General features: G+C 47.5%; 3 protein-coding genes across 7 annotated transcripts in view; 2 read left to right on the forward strand and 1 right to left on the reverse strand.

Annotated features, from left to right (window-relative positions):
- LOC144474587 (ras-related protein Rab-37) overlaps positions 1–11,147 on the forward strand; it is a 133,433-nt gene extending 122,286 nt beyond the window's left edge. Inside the window, exons 2-7 of one of the 2 annotated variants that reach the window (XM_078189629.1) lie at positions 3,111–3,702; positions 5,513–5,623; positions 5,791–5,899; positions 8,071–8,181; positions 8,787–8,925; positions 9,759–11,147. In XM_078189629.1, coding sequence (XP_078045755.1) covers positions 3,430–3,702; positions 5,513–5,623; positions 5,791–5,899; positions 8,071–8,181; positions 8,787–8,925; positions 9,759–9,876 — 861 coding nt within the window. In that variant the 5' untranslated portion in view covers positions 3,111–3,429 and the 3' untranslated portion in view covers positions 9,877–11,147. The remainder of the gene's footprint in view (positions 1–3,110; positions 3,703–5,512; positions 5,624–5,790; positions 5,900–8,070; positions 8,182–8,786; positions 8,926–9,758) is intronic. The other variant, XM_078189630.1, reaches the window with a different exon arrangement.
- LOC144474586 (uncharacterized) overlaps positions 3,708–18,632 on the reverse strand; it is a 189,245-nt gene continuing 174,320 nt past the window's right edge. For all 3 annotated transcript variants that reach the window (XM_078189627.1, XM_078189628.1, XM_078189626.1), the window contains one exon: positions 3,708–3,717. The gene's annotated coding sequence lies outside the window, so the exon portion shown is untranslated. The remainder of the gene's footprint in view (positions 3,718–18,632) is intronic.
- LOC144474585 (uncharacterized) lies at positions 11,692–17,418 on the forward strand. 2 transcript variants are annotated; one of them, XM_078189625.1, is made up of 5 exons: positions 11,692–12,127; positions 12,462–12,608; positions 12,692–12,781; positions 12,853–14,319; positions 14,767–17,418. In XM_078189625.1, the coding sequence occupies exons 1-5, from the start codon at positions 11,984–11,986 to the stop codon at positions 16,243–16,245; spliced, it is 3,327 nt and encodes a 1,108-aa protein (XP_078045751.1). In that variant the 5' UTR covers positions 11,692–11,983; the 3' UTR covers positions 16,246–17,418. The 2 variants fall into 2 exon arrangements, with proteins under 2 accessions (XP_078045751.1, XP_078045749.1); XM_078189623.1 differs by having other exon boundaries at positions 12,853–17,418.

Here is an 18,632-nt window from a genome sequence, read left to right on the forward strand (position 1 = left end):
GGCCGCGGAAAATATTCCGCCGGCTGCGCCTAATTCGGTTCGAGGGATGCCGGGATATGTGCGCCGCGTCCGAAAACGCGGGAACGTCTGCCGAATCCCCGTCGCCGACGGTTCCTCGTGCAGAAGGAGGCACTCGCGTGACTCGCAACAACGATACACATTCGGAGATGGAAGGATCGCTAAAGGCGCTCCCGCCATCGTATTTGTTCTGCTTCCGCTCGCTTTTCAGGCCGGCGTTTCCACTCGCGGGCGGGGAAGGCAGCGGATAAAATCTGTGCTCGCGCGCGCGCGCCGTTTTACCCGCGCCGTAACAGAGCCCGGCCCTGGAAGAATCGAGTTTCCGGCTCGGCGGCCGCGTCGCCGGCGCGGATAAAACGTCGCCGACCGTGCCCGGCGCTCGGCCAGAAATCAGAGGAAACTCCGGATTTCTCGCGGGCCGTGAACAGGGGGGAGGGAGGGAGGGGGGCGGGGGTAAAACCGTGTTTCGACGCGCGGCCGAAATTTTCCCGCGTTTCCTTCGCGGCCGACAACGTTTCTCGTTCGTGCGTCGATTTAAACTCGTTCGCGCGCGTCCCGTATCGCTTCCCGACGACCGACGACCGATTCAATTTCACCGCGGCCACGGGATCGGACGACTTCACGCCGCGATACCGGGCCTTTCATGCGATCCCGCCATCGTGGGGAATTCGATTTTCCGCGGACGCGGTTGCGAGCTCTTTCGAATTTCTTGGGCGGTGACGGCTGAACGGTCGGCGGATTTTAACCGTGATTTTTGTGGTTTGGCTGTTCGATTGACGCTTCATCTCGGTCGATCGTATATATTTATTCTGTTTTTATACGGTAGATACGGACCAGCAGATAATCATAAAAATAGCTGGAATAAATTGAGAATACGGCGCGGCAAGTAATCATAAAAATGGCTGGAATAAAAGGGTTCATTCTAGCTGTTTGCTATGTTATTCAAGGTGTTCATAAAAAGATAAATTTTATGTGCGTTCGAGCACAGTTTATATCACAGAAATAAATGGTGATCGCATTTTTAAAGCAAAAACAAATGGCAGTATTTTATCCCCGAAGCGAATCGAATTGCATCAATTGTACTCAGAATTTGCTATTATTATTTCTTAAGAAATAACTCGCGTTATTTGTGTCTCGATTTCCATTTCGATCGCGAAGTACGTGTAAAAGGACTCGCTTAAGATTTTGCTGTTATTATTTTCTAAAAAATAACTGGCGTTATTTGTGTCCCCGTTTCCATTTCGATTGCGAAGCGCATACAAAAAGACTAACGTCCTGTAAATCGCAGCCACGATCATCCGACTCCCGTTTCCATCGCGCGGAAAATTGAAACGTAATGATCTCGCGATCAATTGTTCCGCGCAGCGTTGTTTAAACTGGACAATGCGTGACGCCGTTACGCAGTTATCGCTCCGATACAGTCCCTTCTTATCTAGCACATAATTGCGCTAATCACGCGAGCGAGTCAAGTAACGCGAGCGAGTCAAGTAACGCGACCGATAAGCGTCGACCGAAAAGAGAAAGTGGTTCAATAAGCTCTTCGAAGCGTTTAGAAGAAACGATTCCTCCCCGGGTGAGAATCCATTTAACACGTTTAACAATTAACGCGCCCGTTGCAAGCTCCTCTCGGAGCATTCGCTACGATCGAGCCGCGGCGTCGTGATCCATCGATCGCGCGTGGCCGCGCCGTTGCTCGCGTTCGAAACCATTGTTACTAATTAATCTAATTATCGATCGTGTTCCGACGATGGTACGGCGTTCCGGAAACAATGGACGGATCCGGCGGTACACGGATCTGCTTAGATAAACACTCGCGGGGCGATCGTCGAACCGTGTGTCGCTAATAATAATGGGCCGTGGATGGATTGATGGGAACGTGCGTGTTCCGTGGTTTAATTAAAACGTGCTCGCTGTTTATGCAACCGTGCACGACGCGTATAGGTGCTGCTGCTGTTGCTGGCCCGTTACGCAATCCGGCGTACAACAAGCCGAGTGATTATGACGCTTCGAAGTCGCATCGGCGCGTCGCCTCTATTAATTTATCGGCCGTGTCAATGAAATTGGACGGTCCCGCCGACTATTGCATTAATTACCGGACACCGGAGATTAATGAACCTCCAGTGCAACTAAGAAGTAATCGAGCCGACGTTTCCGCGCGTCGACGTTGCTCGATGCTGGCCGCGCTTTAACGTCGCGAGCGGCGATCGCTAAATTGCGGATATTGAAGAAAAATAATTCGGTGAAACGTAGAACAGTGGAAGCGTTAAAAAACTTAAACTTTCTTCTTTAAAAAACCATCGTCTAATAGTCATGATTATAGTGATCGCGATGATAGTAATAGTGCAAGCAGTCTTGAACACTCCATTTTGACGCTCGGAGTTGACCTCTTCCGCTTCAGAGTTTCATTGTTCAAACTCTGTGTTCCTTGGCAAGATTGTTTCTTCTTGAGGAAGTCGGTAGCATCTAGAATTCTCATTAGGTCCCATTCTCAATTTCATCTCCGTCTTCGTGACAATAGTCAGGTACTGTGCTTAGAACTTTTCGTGTTCTCGTCGACGAGTAGCGAAATTGCAGAAAGATTCTCCATTGAAACTACAAAGTTCATATATTCAATATCATCGTGTATCTCGGGTATCGACGCGAGGATCGGAGTTTAAGTTGGCCAGAATTGCGGCAGGATTAACCACTTGGATGCACATTTAATATTAAAAAGAATTGCGTGCGAATTATATTTATATCTTTCGACAATCGCCTAGGATGTAATCCTTGAAACAGTAGACTCTATGCGGTCCGTAAATTAAATGACAGAGAACATATGAAACAAGCTGAATATTCATTCGATTCCTATGTGAATTCGTCAAGTGCGGCCAAAGGGTTAAACCGTCGAAATTCGCTTCGAAACACCGAGCAATCCCCGTACGCTTCGGTCGATATTCCCAGCACCACCATAGCCGCACGGAAGGTTTCCCCGACGTGGCGGCCAAGAGAGAGAGGAGCGTTACGCGGGAGACCGTGCTGCGAGAGTCCTCGCGCGGCCTCGCGCGTATTATCGGCACGGGCAGACTTTCACTCCGTGTTCGTTGATCGGTCAGGCTCGGCGAAGAAGCGGGCGAAGGAGAAGCCAGAAGAGGCGCAAAGTGAAAGACCTCTCCGTCCCTCTCTTCGTTTGGTCCAAAGTTGATTGACCTCGAGGGAGACGGAAGGCGGCCGATCGCCGTGCGGTGCTCGGCGCAGGAGAAGCGGAACGAGCGAGAAGAGAAGCAGGAGAAGGTGGAGGAGTCGGCGGTGGTGGAGGAAGAGGAGGACAGCGACGACGACGGCGGTGGCGGCAGCAGCAGCAGCGACGACAAGCGCGACGAGGAGTGGCCGAGAAGAAGAAGAGCAAATTGGTGCTCTCGGTAGCAGGGGCCCATGAGCGCCGTGGAGGAGAAGCGTAGCGTGACGAAGCGTAGCAGACACGGTTCGCGTGGTAGCAGGCAGTCGGGCTCCGATTGGTCGAGCGGGCCGGGCACCTCTGGAGGGGCTAGGGGTACGGCCCAACCTGTCCCCTCCAGTCCGCAGGCGAGCACCTCAGCTTTCAACAGGCCCCAGGAGCCGATGGGCCCTACCAGGCGACTGTCCTCGCGGGACAGCGTGGACTACACAGGCCAAGCCCCACCCGAGCACGCAGAGCTCTTTTTCAAGGTCCTGCCCTCTCTCCTGATACTCTCTCTCTCTCTCTCTCTCTCTCTCTCTCTCTCTCTACGTGTCTCCTACGCTCTATCTATCTACCTACCTGCCCACGCCGTCGAGCGTGCTGTCGGGTTCACGATCCGGCGCTACGGACCGTTCAACGAGCCGAGCACAGAGAAAACGGAATATACCGGCTTCTGCTTCCTTCGTTCACCCTGCCGTGGTACCCTGAGGTATCCCATGACCCCGGCCACATGCTCTGTACAGTGACTTTCACCGCTAATTGCTGATACGACCTTTCTTGAACTTCTTAACGCGCGATCGGTTTTATCTGTACGCGCCGTTGGAGAAACGCGGATCGGATCTCGAACTTGTTTCCGCTTGATTGTCGGCGGACTATTCGCGTCGTGAGAGTCCTCCGTGGTAGAAGCTCTAGCCCGTGCATAAATAACGTAGTTTCGAAGTTGATAAAGGTCTTCCGGTAAGCACTGGCATTAGCGTTAACCCCTTGCGCTCTAAAGTGTTCTCTTCCTTTAGTTTCAGAATTTGCTACATTATAGAAATCAACAGTTGAAAAATACTATAATCATCCTTAAGTAGCATTCTTGTATTATTCGTGGATATAGTCTGAATCAGTGAAATTCGTAACTAATAATGCCAAAGTTAATTTCGATCTTACTTTGATACACGAACGCAAAGGGTTGAGGATGCACTTGCATTCCAACACTGTACAAAGTATTTTATCGAACTTTTGCGCACGTTTCATAAAGAACCTAGTCTAATCCATATTGTCTAAAGACACAGGGTACCTAAGCAAGGTAATCACGGTAGCAGTAACTAAAATCGCTTGGCAAATTGCTAACTTTCTTTATTGTTACCGACTCGACTCGTTGGACCGAAAATAACAATTTCTGCCAAATTCATATTACACTCGTGTTTCTGACACGCGCGGATCTTTATCTGAAAAATTAACAATGTCTAACAGCATTTTTATTTTCATTTTACAATGACTAATCTTTCAGTCCACAGAGCTATCCTAATTTCCATAAAATGACGTGCGAAAACGTGAATTTGCACAAAGATCCGCGGTCTAGTCACGAGTGTTAAAGAATTTGGTATAACAAGTGTCCCGGAAGCATCCTGTTACAAACATTATTACCGCGACAGACGCGAATGCCCGAGCTAACGGAAATAAGACGTCATCGGATCGGCGCAACAACAAATTTCAGTCGTTCGCTTTGCATAGAAATGGGCCTCCGCGGGGATAGACTGGCCGGCAGCAACGGATTAAACACGTTCTACGAACGAAACGAAAAACTAATTCCGCGCTAGGAGATCTATCACAGGATTTACTCTTTCATGCCGCGCTGGAATTTGTCTATTTGCCGGGAGATTACTAAATCGGAGATAATTATATACCCGTTCCTTTCAGTCAGTTCTTGCGGGACCGGTGCACAGCAGCCACGTAGATGCGATAAAGCGAACCAGTTTTTACCGTGCGAGCTGTAAACTTTGAAACATTACTTTTGCCGCGTGCGTATAAAGTAATTGTAGCCGGCCGAAGTAAATCCTGTGTTTTACGATGCTTCCTGCGTGCCACGCGTGCCTCTAATTACACGTGTATCTCGCGACAGAACGTTCAGAGTGTGTTGATAAAGAACGGTGGATTCGTTAATAAGCGCTTCGTTGTTGTATCGATCCGCTGCTGGAATCCGAGAATTAACGGGAGATTTATATTATCAGCGTTTCGTTTCTTCACGATAAGACAAAGAATGTGTTGAGCATGGTTCAGCGTGCATTTTCACAGAAAATTTCCACGTAGGTGATCCTATTGGGCGACAGCGGCGTCGGGAAAACCTGTCTACTAACGCGGTTCAGGCACGGCCGTTTCCTGTCCGGCAACTACATAACTACCGTTGGCATTGACTTTAGGGTGAGCGTCGCTAATCCCCTCCCCTCCGGGGGCATCGATGTCAGATGTTTCCCCGGAGAACGAAATGCATTGCTCGCGCTCGAACGAAAGATCGCTTCGGGATCCTTGGCGTGTGGCATGGCACGACGAACCCTGACACAAATCCGTCTCGCTTTTTTTTTTTCCAGAACAAAGTGATCGTCGTCGACGACACCTCCGTGAAGCTCCAGATATGGGACACCGCCGGCCAAGAGAGATTTCGCAGCGTGACGCACGCGTACTACCGGGACGCGCACGGTAAATTCCATTTCCAACTATTTTGTCGACGATCGCCGCAATTGGTTCGCCGTGACACACGCGGGCCGATGGCAACTAGGCTATCCTTAATGAGTCCCGTCGCGTCGTCGCTACCGGCCAATAAAATGGGAACGTGATTCCGTTCCGCTCCCGGACCGACCGACCGACCGGGGATGAAAAAGCCTGTTTGCCCCGATCATCGAAATGCTGATGAACTTTTTCACCTGACCGGTAAATACCGGCGCAAAAAATCGCGAACTCCGCGTAGACCGGCATTATGCAAATCCTATTGCCCGGCGCGAGAGCGTGTTCTACATGCCGAGCAGGCAGAAATGGTTTCTTCGACGGTGAGCCGCGCTGAAAAATTCCCGCTCGACGCGGGAACCCTTTTTCGCGGAACGCGCGATAATAGTTGGACAATCGTATACAGGCGATCGAAGTGATTTCGATTCGCTTCGCGGACGTGCTATGGCTAGTTTGATTACTCGAACACGTTTCAGTTTGGAAAGACTGCTTCAAAGCGGTTGTACAAAAGATTTTCTTTTTCCTTCATCGGCTAATGAAATAAACGTTCGCTTTCGGTATAAATTAATTGGCAAAATCTGTACATTTCCTGTCAATCATTTGTAACGTAGAGTCTAATGTAACGCAGTAGCAAAGTATGTCAAAGTTTTCAGTTTGAATTAAACATATAGAATTATTTTTACCTCTTTGCTTCTCGAAGCCACCTTAACTCTTAAGTCTAAAATAATTTCTCAACCTTAGAGTACTTGCACTTCATGCGACAAAGTGCATTTTATGCGTATGAAATGCATATGAAACAATTACACTTTTAACAACTATTTAAATGCAACTTTGTTAGTATAAAAATTATTTTGGACGCTGTAGAAAATTTTAGTAGCGTTAATAGAGTTAATATGCAACGAAAACCGTCTTAAAAAATAGTACAGAGACGCGCGACAGAGTTCTGTTTGCTCGCGACAGTTCGACGAACTCGGTTTGTTTTTTTTCGCGAAACGTCGCTAATGGCAAATGTAGGTCGCGATCCTAGATCCGGGGAAGGCGTTAATTTCGGGGACGCTGCTTAAGTAGATTCACGGCGAAAGAAACGTGGAAGGAAACGCCGCATCCAGCTGTAAGGGGGCGCCCCTATTGTTTGGCGGAGGGTACGTACCTCCTTTGAGCGGAGGACGTGGCCGGCGACAATACTTAGATATTTCAAAGGCTTGGTAACAATTACGTGCCGGAGACACTTCGACAATGCCGCCTTCGTTTCTATTATCCGAGCGATAGAGCTTTCTGGTCCGGGTCCCGTGCGACGGCGATATTCCCGGGGAGAGAAAGCTTCCGACCGAGAAAGGAAGTATAATTGATCTGTCCGCGAGATCTGAGAGGGATCGTCTTCACACAGACTGTGACTCTGTACCGGAGCTGAAAATTCCGGGAGCAGATCTTTGTGAAAACGCAGAATATTTCAAGGGGGCTTAATTAAAGTAGTGGAGCCGGTTACTGTGGGCTGGCCAATTGCTGTGCCTTTGGTTCGCTTCCTGGCACGACTAGCTTTATATTTACCAAATAACACTTTAATATTTTAATTCTTTTATTTTATTTACTTTATTCCTTTCTTTTTAACATTATCGAATAAAAAATACCTTATTCGGTGCATATAAATTGTATTTCAGGAAATAAGGCACAGCAATTGGTCGAAATGATTAACAACTATAATTTCCTAGTTGTTACAAATAATCCTGTAATAACTTAGAATGCCCGGCTAATGATTCGATTACTCTTCGCCTAATTCTGCAAAGTAACCGGCTCCGCAACCCTATACAAAACTAGTTCTTTCACGCCGGTTAAATCCTCCTCGACCTGGAGGCGTTTAAAAGCGGACCTCGCATTTGCATGAGCATCCGCAAGCTGTAAATAACCGAGTCAAACAGATATATCCGAGCCGACACCGAAAAATCAGTGTCCATTTACGTATCGCGACTCGGCCGAAGGATCGCGTGACCGGACAAAGAGCGTGCTGGCAATTTCGTCTTAGGAAGATAGAACACCGGCGAGCGAGCGCGCAATAACGTCAACGTCACACGGCGACTTTTGTTACGGTTTGTCAGCAAACGATTGTTCGGTACGTGGTCCGTTGTGTAACGATTATTATCGGTTTTCAGCGTTGTTGCTGCTGTACGACGTGACGAACAAGACGAGCTACGACAACATCAGGGCCTGGCTGAGCGAAATTCGGGACCACGCGAGCGAGGACGTCGTCATCATGTTGCTAGGTGGGTTATACTCTTCAACGATCTCAAGGATTTACAATGAAGACGCTAGGGCGAAGCTAATAGGACGATAGAGGATTAGGAGCTGACTGGCATAATTGTCGAGTGGTTCTCGATCGATCGATATTTCGTGGACACGTTGCTGGAACTGCCAAAGAGAGCAGAGCAAGAGGAGAGCCGGAGATGGGTCTCTTTGTGGTCTGGTTCTCGAGAAAGTCGCGTCCGGCGTGCCCACGCACAGCAACTGGTTTCTCGCAGTTCGGATTAGTTTCTTGTCTTTCTAGAAAGTAGGGAAGATCGCACGGAGAGAAGTATCGGGCCGGCCGTCCCGCGGGGATCGAGGAAACGTTTCGCCGGCCGGGATGATTGATTAACGCGAAGACGTGCCGCTCGTTACGGGATCACCGGGGATCATGAGAATTGGGATGTCAGGAGCGCGAGAGGTTGCGCCGCTCGGCAAAGAATTCCCTTTATCGGTTTCAATTGGGGACCGACGGCTAAACGGTTTATAGAGTAATCCGCCGGCGTGCCGCGTCCACGGCCGGTGGAACCTAATCCGATCAGAACGCGGCTGATTGAAACAAATTGACGGCAAACTGTTTTTTCAGGAAACAAGTCGGACTGCGCGGACCGGGTGATCAAGAGGGAAGACGGTGAACGGCTAGCGCAAGAGTACAAAGTCCCCTTTATGGAGACCTCCGCTAAAACCGGCCTCAACGTCGAATTGGCCTTCCTCGCTGTCGCTAGGTATTTCAACGATCGCTCGCGCGATTGTCATCGGCGTGCGCGTATCGAAAAAGGGGACATATTCCTATCGCGATGATGTCACGGCCCGTCAGTTCGGTGCCGATCAGCATCGGCCGCGATCGTATTAATATCGCGCAGGTGTACGGACGCTAAGTTGCGCTCAAGGCTGCTATCGTCAACATGCCAAGCAACACCTCGATCCGATTCTTGATTCGTGTTTGTTTTGCATGTTACACCTTTCGTGAAGCAAAGAAGATGTTCATTCAAAGAGTAACGTTATAGACTTCTACAAAATTAGCTTCAATTTGGACTTTCTTGGATCATGGAATGTTACTCTTTGAGGAAATAGCAAGGAAGCTATTTGTTCCATAGGGTTTCACAAAATTAGCTTCAACTTAGACTTTTAACTAAAAGCTAGGATGACAGTGGATCATCGAAAATTCATTTTAGTAATCGTACAGTTACGTTTGAAGAAAGATTTTGAAAGAGTTCAAGAAATCTAGTAAGCTCGAATTTTATAACGTCATTAACTAGGTAAATATTAAATTAAGCTTTGCATCTCATGCGGCACCTATTTTTTAACAATTTTTTTTTAAATATACTGATCGGAGTCGGGTATAAAGGTTTATCGCAACTTTGAACACCTATTAAACAAGCATCGAAGCATCGATGATGTAGGAGAAGAGGGCTGGGCAATCGAAGTCCCATGACCACTTGAACCGGAAGTTCTAGTATGTGGCAGAACGAAGCCACATGTCCCAGTCTTCAAGAGTCCCTGTTACAATATTCCCAAAGCGGGCGATGTCGTTAAAAGACGTTCGCTCTGTTTCCAGGGACTTGAAGGCGAAGAAGAGCGACGACCCCGACGACACGAAATTCAACGTCCAGGACTACGTTCGTCAGCAATCGCAGCGGAGTTCCTGCTTCAACTCCAATTGCCTGACGACCTGAATTGCGCATCAGCCTTACGCGCACGTTTCCCGACGACAGATCGAGCGGGACGTCGGAACGCGGACCGGATTTCGTTGGCCGCGTGTATGGCGCGAAGACGTCGCGACCGTTTGAGTGTTCGTAACAACGACCGGATGCGAGAGATCGGAAACCGAATCATGCGAATCGCCCGAAACACCGACACCGGGCATCGATGTAGCACACGGGGAAACGAAAGTAGCGTCGCCAAGTTCCGGCAGGACGGAGCCGAAGCGACTAACAAAATTTTCGATTTAGTTATACATACTTCGTTTAGACGCGACGCTGTCCTTAATCGGGTCCACCGTTAGGTCCGCGAGCCTTCTGTTGATCGGAGCACAAACAGGCGCGCGCGAAGATGAAGATATTTTTCGAACAGGGAACACCTAGCAGATTCTTGTTGACTATACATGTATAGATATATATATTTAAATCAATATATTGTAATCCCTGTACTGTACATTAATGTGAATAGCTTCCCGGGCGAGGTCCCCGGGGCATAGACTTAGGAAACGCCTCGATGGTTCTAACTTGCACTGTGTACAATCCTTGCGGTGTTGAACGGAAGTATACGCGAAAGCTCGTTAACATGTACCAAGTAGAGGGACGGTGTTAGCGACACTCGTCACCGTAGAAGAGCTTTCCGCGAGCCATTTACTAGCTGCCATGTTTAGCCGTATCATCACCGTTGTTTGTGACGAACGCCGAATGAGTTTTCGATCCCGAAGCTTCTCCCTGTGTGTGGTAGCTTTAGAGCACGCGGTTCGTTCGAGTACTTTAGTCGGGAACGATTATTATGCCGTAGAATTCTGTGTAACGCGTCTCTTAGTCGTGCTAATCGTTTAGACCGGGGAAACGCGGGAGATCGTGCGATTTGTTTCGTCGAATTTCGTTGTTGCTCGCAAGCGATCGTCCGACCGCTGACTACGTTCCCAGCTTGGCGGTTCGAAATGGCGCCACGTTGTTCCATTAAATCCGGTTTACGTTCGAAACGATTCGATTTTATACTTTGTATGGTTTTTACAATTATTAATTATGGTTTTTACCGTTTATTTTCCTTGGCCAGCGAGCATGTCGGTTACCTTAAAAAACAACGCGCGCGCGCACACACACGCGCGCGAAACGGATAGTATACGTTCACCTGCTGTATATGTATGTGCAATCCGTCTGACCGGCGTGTACGAAACAACAAACAGTTGCATGTCAAGTGTATTTTGGAGACTATATAGATAATAAAAGATCATACGACCAACCTTCGTCGTTGTTGTTCATCTGCCTCCGATGACACGTTGTTTCCTTCGAGTTTCCCACCTTTTTCATGTCGCACTATTTTCATGATCGTCAATTACGAATCTGACCTAAAAATTGTAAAAAACAATATAGCGGAACCTATCTGGCAAATTATATTCATATGTTGTTTATTAATATGCCTGCTATATAAACCTCTTCGAAACTCGCATAGCTTCCTTCTACATCTTCACAATTTACGTGCAATAGTAAGTAGTACTTATTCTTACAAGCAGCATTCACTTCATAGAGTTCAATAAAATATTTTCTAAAAGAAGATACAGGCTTTATCCTGGACGAGTCACACTTACATTCGGTCCAACGCTATTTAACTGGTGTTTATAAAATAATGACAAGAATAGTATCTTAGTGAGTTAGAATATAGTATCCTAAACAAGGGTTAACACAAACCTATGACAGGATTCATTGTTAGTAGTTTCGACAACGTTTCCAGCAATTGGGACTATCGCTCGTGGTTGCCCTCGGCACACTTGTCCGCGGTTATAAATTTTGTTGAGCGTGTCACACTTGTGTGTCAACGATAACGATTAACTGATAATTACCTGTCTGATACAGAACGATGATGTTCGGCGGATGACGCGCGCCTTTTCCGACAGTTCCGACCTGTTTCCTGAACATGCGGAACGCCTTGGGACGGACCGCTCGGTTCCACGATCAGTTTCAAATGTCGACGTACAAACAAAACGCTGCGTCCCTAACCTTCTCGTGAGAAGCGCGTTTCGTTGGCAGGACAGAATATTGGGGCATCTTGCGTGGAGGGCAACGCCAGTGTACGTCCACGATGGACAAGGTGGTGGTGTTGCAAAGAATGGAAAATGTGTGCAGGCTTTGCCTTTCCGAAGACGAGCCGAAATTGTCGGTGTTCGGGGCGCAAGAAACTCCGGTATCACTGGCCACAAAGATACAAGCCTGCCTATCGATTCAGGTACGTTGGAAACGTTATGCATTACGAATTATCGGACCCCGAATACCCTGTCCCGTCGCTCGTAATCTCGAATTTGTCGCAATTGTTACGTGTACACGCAATGTGTTCGTTTTGAGGTTAGGTCTAAACTTGCCTATGTCAGGGATCTTGAAACTGATGATTTCATACTTCTCACTCCCCTTTACCATTGTCGGTCGTTTTCTGTCCGACAGATATCTATCGGAATTGAATTGTCTAAGCATATTTTCTGTTGATCTTACCACGTAGCATCTTCATTTGCTAAATGGATGCTATAAAGTGTGCAGCATTTTTACCATCTATCTGCATCTTTTAGATTTTAGCCACGGACAGGTTGTCCACGCAGATATGTGCACAGTGTGTTAAAAATGTGAATCAGTGGCATAATTATAAGGAGACATGTCTTCGATCACAAGATAAGTTACATCAATGGTTGGAAAAACGTCAACTAGCGAGCCCCGTGGTAAGCATTTAATTTTTTTCTTGCAGTACCATGTGGAAGCACTAAACAGCTACAATGTATATGTAATTTATGTTTTTTTGAAGGTTGTGACAATCAAAGATGAACCTGTAGATCTAGACTTTTTGGAAGACAATGTTGAGGTCCTTTCCGAATCTTCCATCGCATCGGAACTGGTGAGTATATTGATCTTGTGAACAGATTCTGTGAGACTAAAGCATTAAAAACTACTGTATCGTGTTTTTAGGAGTCTACTAACGTCGACGAAAGTTTGGATGACTCTGCAAACATGCTTCATGTCCAAGAGATAAGCGATGATGAAGCGGATGATGCAAGAGTTCCACCAGCTTTAACAAAACCTTTCGAAACACGTATAAAGACAGAGCCACCAGAGGACTGTGATACAGATTGTACTATAGAGATAGAGTCGATTACTGGCAGCGAGCTGGTGTTAAACCCCCTTTCCAACAAAGAAGATAGAATCATGGAAGCTGATTCTACGCAAAAGTCCAATGCATCAGCATCGGCGTCTAAAAAGAAACTTAGAAGAGGTCCCCATACACATTACAGGGGACCGCGTGCATTTAAGCAAAAGTGTTTGCATTGTCAAATCTTTTTGCATTCTAAATATACTTATACAAAGCACATGGAACGATTTCATTCGGAGAAGCAAAATGGTAACGCCGATGAGCAGGTGAAAATTGAAGAAGTTGAAGATCTGGAGGAGGAGCTATTGAGTATGGAGAAAGACGCGCCTCTGACTCAGGTGCAACAGAATATAATCAGCCAGCTGAAAACGTTCTCGTGTTATTCCTGTGAGCAATTATTCACCGACCGCAGAACTACACTTTCTCATATACGTCAGCACATGCCGGATCTAAGACCGTACACTTGTATCGCATGTTTAACCGAGTTCCCTGATCGCTCGATGTACAAGCTGCATTGCGGCGCGTCTTTCGAATGTGCAATGAAAATTGCTCTAGTAATACCAAACCAAGGCGAGGAGAAATATTTCACATGCAACATGTGTTTGCGCTCTATGCCAAACAGAAAGGAATTGCTCTGCCATCTTTCAAAACACTCTGACAAACAGTACCAACAGTTAGTGAAGCCATCGCGATCGCCTCCTAAACTGAAACCAATTTCTCCTCTGCCAGCTGCTAAACAAGAGTCCCCTACAAAGAAATCAATCGCAAGCAGTCCGGATGTCCCGCATCCATACAAAAACGGGGACCCGGCACATAATCATATTTGCGATTTGTGCGGCATGATCTACAGATACAAGCCTAACATGCTGAAGCATAAAGACTTGTGCCAGCGTTTACAGCCGGATCATCGAGTTTGCTACAGGTGTATGCACTGTGGAATGACCTATTTGGTGTTTAAGAAGTTCCACAACCATATCACCCAAGACCATAAAAAGAAAGACTTTTTCTGTTCCGAATGTGGCGCTAAATTCAGATCTCCCAGCGAATACTTAATGCACTACGATGGGCATCGTGGTAAAATAAACAAAAAACCGGTATCGGACAAGAACGACTCGAATGTCACGAGTCCCCAGAATTTCTCACCGTCTATCAAAGATTGGGACACGTTTGAGGCTGAAATGAACGACCGCAGGTTATCCGACAGCAACCGATACAGCTGTGCTTTGTGTAATTTGGAATTTGCTACCAGAGGCGAGCTGGCGGAGCACAGGAACCTTCATCTGAAGGTAAAGATTTATTCTTGCGTGATCTGTCGTAGCATGTTTAGCAGTGCGGGCGCTTTGGAGATTCACATGAAGGATCACGGCATTGAGGATCCCGGCGAGAGAAACGCCAACAGCTCGTGCGTAGAGTACGGAACTATAAACGACAGTTCAGAGGATTGCAAGCTGTTGAATGTCAGCGCCACCTCAGACCCGGGTACTAAAAAGAACGAATGCCGCGAATGCGGCAAGGTATTCTCGAATTATGCGAACGTCAGACGGCACATACGTAACATCCACAAGACGAATAAGTATCGCGTCGGTTGTCCTCAATGCCCTCGGAAATTTAAGAGCAAGGAGGTCTGCAACAGGCACGTTGCGACCGAGCACAAGACAGGCAAAACCATGCGCCAATGTCCCCAGTGCCCTAAGAGCTTTGTCTTCCAAGCCAACTTGAACCTTCATTTTCAGACCGCTCACAAGAACAAGAAGATCGGCGGCTACGAGTGCGACATCTGCGGCAAGACGTTCCAAGAGGAGGCATCTCTCAAAATCCACCGGGGATGGCACAACAGAACGAACTCCAGGCTGAGCTTGCGGAAACCAGCGGCGATCGAGGTAGACCACAAGCTTGCCAAGGATCCATTGGCGATTAAACCCGAGGATTTGTACAACGCCAGCCCTGATAAACCGGCCAGAGCAAGAAAATCGTTCCCTAACACGCCGCCTGTGAAGCCCGAGGGTAAATTCCAGTGTCAGGTATGCAACGACAAATTCAACGACGTCACCGAGCTGAGGAAACACTTGTGGGACATACACTGCGCGCACAAAACCGAGAAAACGTTCATGAACGACGACTACACCTGCGACATCTGCAACAACATCTACCCGGACAAAGAGACCCTGGACACTCATATGAATTGGCACAAGTCGTTCACGAGCCTGAGCCGCGTCAGGAGAGCTAGGCACCAGGGTAACTTCCCCTGCGACATCTGCGGAAAATTCTACAGTTCGAAGAAGGTGCTATGGAGACACAAGAAGCTGCATAAGGCGACCAGTCTCGCGGCCGCTACCCTGCAATCGGCGAATAGAAAGCCGTTGCCGAATCAGCACATTTGCACCATTTGTCACAAGATCTTCTGCAGCAAACAGTCGTTGCAACGTCACAGGATGAACATCCACAGCGAGATGTCTGGCCAGCCGCAGACAATGTTCTCCAACAAGAGGAGGCTGTCCCTGGAGGAGCCCAGCGCGAAGAAGATGAAACTGGAGGAGGAAGAGGAAGAGGAAGAGGAAGAGGAGATCCTGCAGAAACCGAACATAGTCGTAAACACGGTGGCCAGCGGTAAGAAGCCGGTGATGTGTCACGTTTGCAGGAAGTTCTTCGCGAACATGAGCGTATTGTACAAACACAAGCAAGTGATGCACAGCAAGTCGACCCGGTCGGCGAAGGCCGCGTCGAAACCGTCCGCGCCCCCGGCCACGGCCACGATCAACCAATGCATTCCGGTGCCAGGATCCGATGGCAAGGTCTGCTGCAACATCTGTTACAAGGCGTTCAACGCCATACCCAGCCTGCGCCAGCACTTCACCATCAAGCACAAGAACACGCCGCCCAAGTTCGCGTGTCACATCGACGGCTGCAAGATGATATTCCCGTCGGCGGCGGCCCTGAGGAACCACGAGATGTCCCACAACAACACGATCTTCAACTGCAACCTGTGCGGCCGTCACGTGTTCAACAGGCAGGCGATGACCGATCACATGCTGACGGTGCACAACACCGTCTACGACGCCGAGAAGAGCAAGAACTTTCACCGTGAAACAGACCTGACCCTTTACGTGGTGGAGAACGCGGTCGACGCGACCTGCCCCCATTGCAAGATCAAGTATCCCAACAACAGAGCCATGAAGATCCACTACTTCAAGTTCCACGACTACGCCAACTAAAGCCTCAGATTCTTGTTACAACGCAATCGGCCGTGTTCCGATGAATTTTTCCGCGATTGAAACTCGTCGGGTGTCCAAGATGACTCGGGGCCCCGAGCGTAACCCGATCCTAGGGAGAAGCAGAGATCTCCGACACGGATGGACATTGTACTCTTTAAACTTTTTCTACCATGTGACGAACCGGGGGGTGATCCTAGGCACACGCGTACACCGAACACAAAAATCCGTACACACATACATACATACACACACACCACGCATACCGTGGTTCCTGTTAATCGTTCCGTTTTAGTGGTACTTTTCCTTTTTGCAAAGATCGGCTTGTCTATTCGTCAGAGGCGACGCTAACTTGATCAACGATGAACTGTGTACATAATCCACGATAGTTTGTAGAGTATCGACGAATGGGAGGGTGCGGGAAAAGCGAGGAGGAAGTAATCTTATTTTCTTTGTTTAATCAGTTAACGGCGATCGTTACAGTGTTTTTTTCGATCAAGCTCCGTTGATTTTGTTCGTTGGCGGGATCGGCGACACGATCGTGTCGAGAGTCATTTCAGCGAGCCACCGATTCCTCAACGAACGTTCACCAATAACGACAACATTTGTTGGCGCGGCGCTGCGTAGGTCGTCCATTTCATCAATTGTTTTTCATTGTGATTAATGCAGACCGTCGAATAACGATCGGCCTTGCCCGACCACGCCGATACACATGTTGCATTATCATACGAACGAATCATACTGCGTGATCTCTTCTACGAGACGGGGTTACTCTGTCAACCACGTTTGTTACTTGATTTTTGTTTTCTTTGTATTTTCTTCGCCAGCTACGAAATCGCGACGGCACGGCATTATCATTCAGCGGGGTGTCGCGTTTACCTCTGGGAGAGATTCCGTGCATTTTCCGGATACGACTGCGTGATTTTTGTACAGTGCAGGCGAGCGGTTAGTACGGGCAGTGTGGATAAGGGGACGGATGGGGTGGTGTGATCGGTATCCTCGGCGATAAACGGGGGTCGTGTACCTTAGTTTAACCGAGACGTTGTTACCGGTCGCTGGGATTATGAAGAGCTCTTATTGTCTTTGATTTTATTATAACGCATATTTGTATATGCAATGTGTAAACTGTAGCGTTTTGCATATAGTGAACAAATAAAAGGAGGATTAACATGTGTAGATCTTCGATTTTCCAAGCGCCGTCACTGTTGCTCATGGCGGTAACGCCACGTGGAGGATTTTGTCGGCATCACCTCGTCATAGTTCCTCCTTAAAACAATTAATCGACGCGAAAAGAATGTCATTAATTCTTTTGAGAACGATTCAATTGATTTCCTACGGTCTAAGCTTCAGGGGACGTAACATAACCTAAAAAGCGTTCCATGAATCACTGTGAGAATAGAACCAACACGTTTCCTTATTTCTATTAAATTAGTCTTGTTATCCTTTTTATATTTTCTAGGTCCAAGCAATTATTGCTTCAATGACATTAAGTATATCTAGGAGGAATATTTTCGTCTTTTACAGCTTACATGATTAATTAACCTAGAAGCGAAGCAAGTACGATTCATCGTCTAAGTCGATCAAATATAAATTTGAATATATTCGAGTCTTTATAGTTATATTTTAGAAGAACATAGGGCATTTGTCCTTTAAGTTCGATAAAATCGAGTATGTATTTGCAAACAGAGCATTTCCTATACACTTGATCCATTCATCAGCCATCGTTTCACGATGTAGGTCGTACGTCCTCCCTGGATCGATTAATTAATGAATTATTTTCTCGACTTGATTATTTGAAGCTTCAGATATCCAAATCGTAAAATATGTTCTCCCTTCCTTTTTGGCCTTTTATAGAATATTATAAAAATCAACTGGCGAATGAAAGAGCAATTATCTTCGTTTTTAATCATCTTTGCGTAGTCTTCCACTGATGCTTGTTAGTAGGTCCGCAGACTTTCTCGATCAATTCGCCAAAATCTTGATTATTGAATTCGACGATCACCGAACCACCTGCTCTACTAATTGCATATCAGCGATCCTAAATCACCGAATGCCTCGGGATACTGATCAAATTTCGCCGGGCGATCCTCCGATTAGCGTGTCTCAACCGCGACTTTTTTTCCCCGAGGACTTCCAGAGTTTGCTTTTAGAAATCGATCGCGTGTACTTTCTAAGCAGCGTCGTCCGCTGGATTCGACGAGTGCCGGTCCCACAGAAATCATCCGAGATGCAGCTGGACACGCACGCGTCGAACCACGATTTCGTCAACTGTTGACTTCCGCGCGCGGCAGATGCCCGAGACGATAATCACGCTCCCGTGATTCTCGTCCCGCGCCACGATCGCGATTATTCGAAGGACAAACGCCTGCCCGTGTTTACCGAAAAAAAAT

This window comes from Augochlora pura, chromosome 8 (assembly GCF_028453695.1).
Source record: "Augochlora pura isolate Apur16 chromosome 8, APUR_v2.2.1, whole genome shotgun sequence".
Classification (NCBI taxonomy): domain Eukaryota; kingdom Metazoa; phylum Arthropoda; class Insecta; order Hymenoptera; family Halictidae; genus Augochlora; species Augochlora pura.

Coding starts and splice junctions, on each gene's coding strand:
- LOC144474585 (XM_078189623.1), top strand. CDS start 11,984: ATGGACAAGGTGGTGGTGTTGCAAAGAATGGAAAATGTGTGCAGGCTT. Junction 12,128..12,461: donor AAGCCTGCCTATCGATTCAG/GTACGTTGGAAA, acceptor TGCATCTTTTAG/ATTTTAGCCACGGACAGGTT. Junction 12,782..12,852: donor CTTCCATCGCATCGGAACTG/GTGAGTATATTG, acceptor TCGTGTTTTTAG/GAGTCTACTAACGTCGACGA.